The sequence below is a fragment of the Danio aesculapii genome, chromosome 2, assembly GCF_903798145.1.
Source record: "Danio aesculapii chromosome 2, fDanAes4.1, whole genome shotgun sequence".
NCBI classification, from domain to species: Eukaryota; Metazoa; Chordata; class Actinopteri; order Cypriniformes; family Danionidae; genus Danio; species Danio aesculapii.
Window position 1 is genome coordinate 36,207,183 of NC_079436.1, and position 6,118 is coordinate 36,213,300.

General features: G+C 36.1%; 1 gene segment (V, D, J or C); it reads right to left on the reverse strand.

Moving 5' to 3' along the window:
- LOC130238176 (T cell receptor alpha variable 25-like) lies at window positions 1–2,119 on the reverse strand. The segment is given in 4 exon segments: window positions 1–45; window positions 137–148; window positions 1,604–1,959; window positions 2,080–2,119. Coding segments are annotated over 4 exon segments (453 nt in total).
- Between the last annotated feature and the right edge of the window lie 3,999 nt (window positions 2,120–6,118).

Genomic DNA, 6,118 nt, shown 5'->3' on the forward strand with positions numbered 1-6,118 from the left:
TCATTTCTCCTGAAGGCTGTTGAACTTTGTCTTGCCCCCTGCACACTGCAAATAAATATTCAACTATTAATTCTGACACATATAAAGTAACTCACAGATAATCAAATAAGAGATTGTAAATGATGATCTTTCTTACCAAAGTCCTGTGCTGTGAAGAGAAGAATAATAATCACCAGTGTTGACATTGCTGAGATCTGTCTTTACTGTAGCTCACTGTTTCATCTCTGCTGCTGTTTTCTTGATATATCAAGTCTTCATGTTGGTCTCTGCATCAGACTGTTTATTGCACTTTTGAGGGATGCTGCCCTCCTGTGGTACATTTCTATAGTTCAGTCATTCATTTTGACAGTTCAACATTAACAATAAATTGGTCACATATAAGATTAAGGCCACACACACACACACACACACACACACACACACACACACACACACACACACACACACACACATTAAACTGACTCAAACGTATGGTGACTGTGATGAAAAGACACACACTCACACACCCACACACACACACACACACACACACATTAAACTGACTCAAATGGATGGTGACTGATGAAAACACACACACATTAAACTGACTCAAACGGATGGTGACTGATGAAAACACACACACACACACACACACATTAAACTTACTAAAACGAATGGTGACTGTGATTAAAACACATACACACGCACACACACACACACACACACACACACACACACACACACACACACACACACACACACACACACACATTAAACTGAATCAAACGAATGGTGACTGTGATGAAAACACACACACACACACACACACACACACACACACACACACACACACACACACACACACACACACACACACACACACACACACACACACAGAGTAAATTGCAGGAGTGACTACCACATTCAAATACTTAAGTGAATTCTCTAAATTATTGTAAATTATTGTGTGTGTAATGGAACATGATTTATTGCTGAAACTGGATGATTACTAGTTATTACAATAATAACTTTAGTTTGTTTTTAATTCACTCTTAAAGTAAAGATTCTTCATTGGCTTTGATGTTCCATAAAGAACATTGAAATCTTTAAATCCCACAGAAGATTCTTTACAATAAGTTTCTGTAGATTGTGACAATGATATTTGAAGAACTGATCAGATTCTCACATTTAGAACTTTTGATTAGTTCATGTAGTTTTTGCATTGCTGCTTGACCAGTGTGTTCTGGACTTCAGATAACATATACTGTAGTAGCTACAGGTAAGATTATAACTATTTAACAATTGTACAAACATATTAAACTTTTAAATCCATCAAATTCTAACATGCTGATGTTTTAGTTGTGAAACTGATTTGTTAGTGTGTGGCTACAATATCATTTAAATTGGTTTGTTTCTACTGCATGCTTTAGCTTCACAAGAAAAGAACTTTGCTTTTTTACCAAAAGATATAATTAGTTTTCTTTGTAAATCCTTTACACATTGACATAATCTTATACATATTTGCCTTTACTGTAAATCATCACTTTATTATACTGGCTGTGAACACTGTCCTCCTGAACATTTGTTGAAAGCAGTTCAGCATTTGTTCACATTTGTGTATTACAGACTCAATACTGTGCTTTAGGTTTTTGTTCAGTGTTTGTGTGTTTCCTGTGACTGTGGGCTGCAGAGCACAGTAATACACAGCAAAGTCTGATACTGCAGCAGAGGAGAGCAGCAGATCCACACGCTTCAGTGCTTTTACAGCGGTTGAAAACAGACGAAGATCAAGCTTAGAGCTGTTTGAATATTCATTTAGAGAAAGTAAAAACTCTGGTTTTGCTCCGGGATACTGACGATACCACTGGAGAGAGTTAACATTGCCAGTGGTGCTGTAATTACAAGACAGAGTCACATTTTCACCCTCAGCTACATGTTTGTCTGAAGACAGGGGATGTATTTCATCTGCAATTGCAATTCCTGCGGGGAAAAAAGTGTTGATTAATCAAAAATGAAATAGACAAAGCCTGCAATAAATTTAATGTTTTTTTTTGTTGTTTATTTCTAATAATAAACATGGATTGACTGAATATCTCTTACCCATGTAAAGCTGTATTATAATGCAGGTGAAGAGGAACATGTTGTCTTCATAGAGTCAGTGATACAGAAACAGTGTTTGACTGAACTCTTTCACTCTCAGCAGTGTGAATAAACTCCACCCACTGCTCCACTCATTTCATTTTATTACAACAGAGAGAAAAACTTGATGTGTATTGATCACTGGTGCTGTAAGTGCAGTGAAGCTCAATAACTGAATCTTGAGTACTTCACTCTGTCAGGAGATATTCTTATAGATAAATTATTAATTGGTCACATTTAACTGGTTATTTACTGAGAATGCAGCCATTAAAAGAACATTTCTGATCCAGATCAACATTGTTGATATACAGCAGGCAATATTAATCTGAAGTTTACCAGCACACAACAAACAAGAGATTAGATGTACTGTACAGTTCACAGCTGGATCATCATAAATCTTCATCATAGATTGCGCCTCACAGTGGTCTGCTTCTGAAACTACATTTATCATTAGAGTTTTCATTAAATTAAGAAGTGTTCTTAAAAGCAAAAGTCACAGCAAGCATTTGTTGTGTTTAGAGACATCTAGTAGACATCCAAACACAATGCTAAATGTATGCTGTCAGTGAAAAGCGAATAAATATCAACCAATAGTGCAAATATAAACTCCTTATCAACTAGACAGGAATGAATGACTTCACATGTGAATTCTGTCTGTTTGTGTACTAGACTATTTTTGGACTATTGTTAGACGTCTACTATCAAGTCAGATTTTTAATACATCACAACATATAGAACATATAATACACAACATATTGATCTCCCTCTACTGACCTTTATTATTTATTGTATCATGAAAAGCAATTAAAACATGAAGAATGGTTTGGGTAAAAGGCAGCACAGAGAATATTTAAACACATTCTGTATCCCTTTTTATAGGTCTGATTAAAAAAAGAAAACTAGAGGATCAACACTGCTCAGGTGCTCACAGTGTTTTTGTGTGAGTGTTGAGTGTGTTTGAGTCTCTGTTGGCTTCAGAGCACAGTAATACACAGCAGAGTCTGACACACACACATCCTGGATCTTCAGTGGAAATGATTTTGAGCTTGTGTTGAGTTCGCTGCTAAATCTATCCTTGAATTGCTTTTCATCAGAACTGAATCTGTTCAGCATGTATTCTGGGAATCTGTTGACTTTTTGCTGGTACCAGAAGAGATACGGCGATGTATCACTGGTTTCATACTGACAGTTGATTATTACATCTTCACCTTCAACAGCAGTTTCAACTCTTGAGTTTTGTTCAACTTTATCCAGAGAAACACGTCCTGTAAGATCAAATAAAACATCACTGATGAGGATCAAATTCACTTATTAGATGAATATCACTAAATGTGTACTTGTGGATTTTGACTTACCCCAGAGAAATGTGAGGAAGAAGATTCTTTGCCAGTTTGCCATTAGAGTAGTTATTAAAATACTAATTTAGATGTGATGAACTTGTTGAAGTTTTCAGTAGACTGTTGTTTCAGCCTCTCTTTGATGAAGTTGTACTGCAGTAAACCTGTGATAAAGACCTGTAGGAGGAGTTTGACTGAACACACGTGAACACACACAGTCTGACAGTCTCCTCCTTAATGTGCCACAGTTTTAAAGGCTGCTCAATATATACATCAGTGTTGAGTGTGTTTGAGTCAGTGTGGGACTCAAAGCACAGTAATACACAGCAGAGTCTGACACTCGCAGATCCTGGACCAGCAGAGGAACTGTTCTTAATGTTGAATTCAGTTTTGCAGAAAATCTCTTCTTAAACTCAGGCTCAATAGTTCCTTCACTAAATGAAGTTTATTTATAAACAAATTTCGAGAGGATCACGCGCTTATGATTGCTTGCAGCTTCCCCTCATTATCCAATTTATTATTCACAATCAGACAATTCCTAGGCCATTATAAGTGCCCTAGGTTTCACACCACAGACATCTTCGTTTTAAAGACCGCTCCATTACAGCCTGCTACTGCTACTGCTGCTGCTACAACCACAATGACTTCAACAATCACACCTTCAACTACAATTCCAACAACAACAATTAACACCAGGAGCAATATCAATTACGACAATAACAGCAACAATAACAGCATCATGCCAGACGAAATCAACATGTTTGCATTTTCTGGCAGAAGTCGGCACCTTTGTTGGCTTATTGTGCTCCCTGCAGTGGAATTCTCTATTCTCAGTTAAATGATCAGCTGTGGCTAACAGTGTTAACAGTGTTTGCGATTAACAGTAATACAGTTTTGGAACCTCTTGCAATGTAAAAATTATAATTGTAATTTCTTAATAAGCATAGTTTATTAATATTAATTTATTTGTAAATACAGGAATATAATGGCATTTTTAATGTTTAAGATTAAGGATGCTCTGTTTGATCGGCTATAGGTCAGTATCGGCTGATATTCACAATTAATGACTCGATCTGTACTCGCCAATCTGGCCAATCTCATGAACCGATCGCAGGTCTTTGAGTTTACAAGCAGAGGAAGACACACTTGTGCTCCTGTATTTTATGCAGAGCCTACAGCAGCTACAACACATGAGGAGGTAAATGACGACTGCAGAAATCCTGATCAGAGCATCCCTATTTAAAATTTATTTAGGCTACTGCAGAAAAAATACTGTTTTTAATGTAACTGAATGTGTGTGTTAAACTATTAGTGTCATACTAATTTATTCATGACTGATAGCATACATAGCTGAGGACCTGATTTTATCTGAGTCCATTTATAAAACATTGATAAAGCTAATTTGTTTCCTTTAATATTATTTTAGATTATGATTGAATATTCTCTATGATTCGTCATTGTATTTTATTCTCGTTCATTCGGATTCCTATAACATCCTGAGTCTTGTACCGGCCGAGTATACAATCTCTTAAGCACAAGCATGTCAGCCTTGGTCACTAAACAGTGGCGATTGACCGCTGTCCTAAAAAGGCAGAACCCTACTTACTCAGATTAGGATATTTTTTATGCCCCATATAGCTGCTATCTACAAAATAAAACAGAGCTATTTAGTCATATAATGATCATTACTATAGAATTAAGCAGACCAGTCGTACCTAAACTAACTTTAACTTTAACTTTAACTTTGAGTAATCACTATACTATCCAAATAGTATTATAAGTTTAAAAGATGAAGGTCTATCCCCTTAGTTACCTTTTACTATCTAAGTACAGTATACATGAATTAATGCCAATGTGTTAGTCGGAGCTCTAAGAACATTGTATTGCGTGCCACGCTGCTCCGTCTACCATGTTTTAGTCCGTTACTAACCTGTACAGGGGCTTGTGGTGCTATGGACTTAACATAATCTACTAGAGATAATAACATGAATTCTGTTTGAATAATTCAAAACATAACAGTTTATTAGCCAGGTAAATGTGTATTATGCCAATTCATTCAGTCAATTCATAAACGATCAATACAAGACATCAAATTCTCAAAGATAAATTCAAGATTAAAAGATGCATACCTGACTTCAAAATATACATAGCTTGGAACATGAAGTTCCACACTATGGGCTGATCTGGATAACAGAATCACACCAAACATTTAGAAACTTTACCTTAAGTAGTCAATCCAAGAATCTCCTCGAGGAAAAAGGTGTGTAGAATAACAATAGGCATTTGCATTTAGTGGAAGAGTTTCTGCCTATAGGAAAGGCACACCCTTCGCAGTGGTTCAAAAGATACCTGAAGTTGTATATCTATTGTTTTGATTATGTCTATTTCTGAGGGAATGAGACTATTGTACCAGTCGCACTGAGACATTTCAAATGATATCACACTTTGTTGTCACCTTCGTGTGATGCTGACTTGAATTATGGTACTAGCCGCCGTTTGTGGGGTATCCGAGTTAACATTAGCAGTTATATGGTTTTAGCGTCTTTCACCGAGTAAATACAGAGATTTAGGAAAAGGTTCAAAATAATTGTGTTTCTGCTTAACATGTTCTTTATATTATGTTTTTATTTTATATTATATAAAAACAAGAAGAGACACAGATC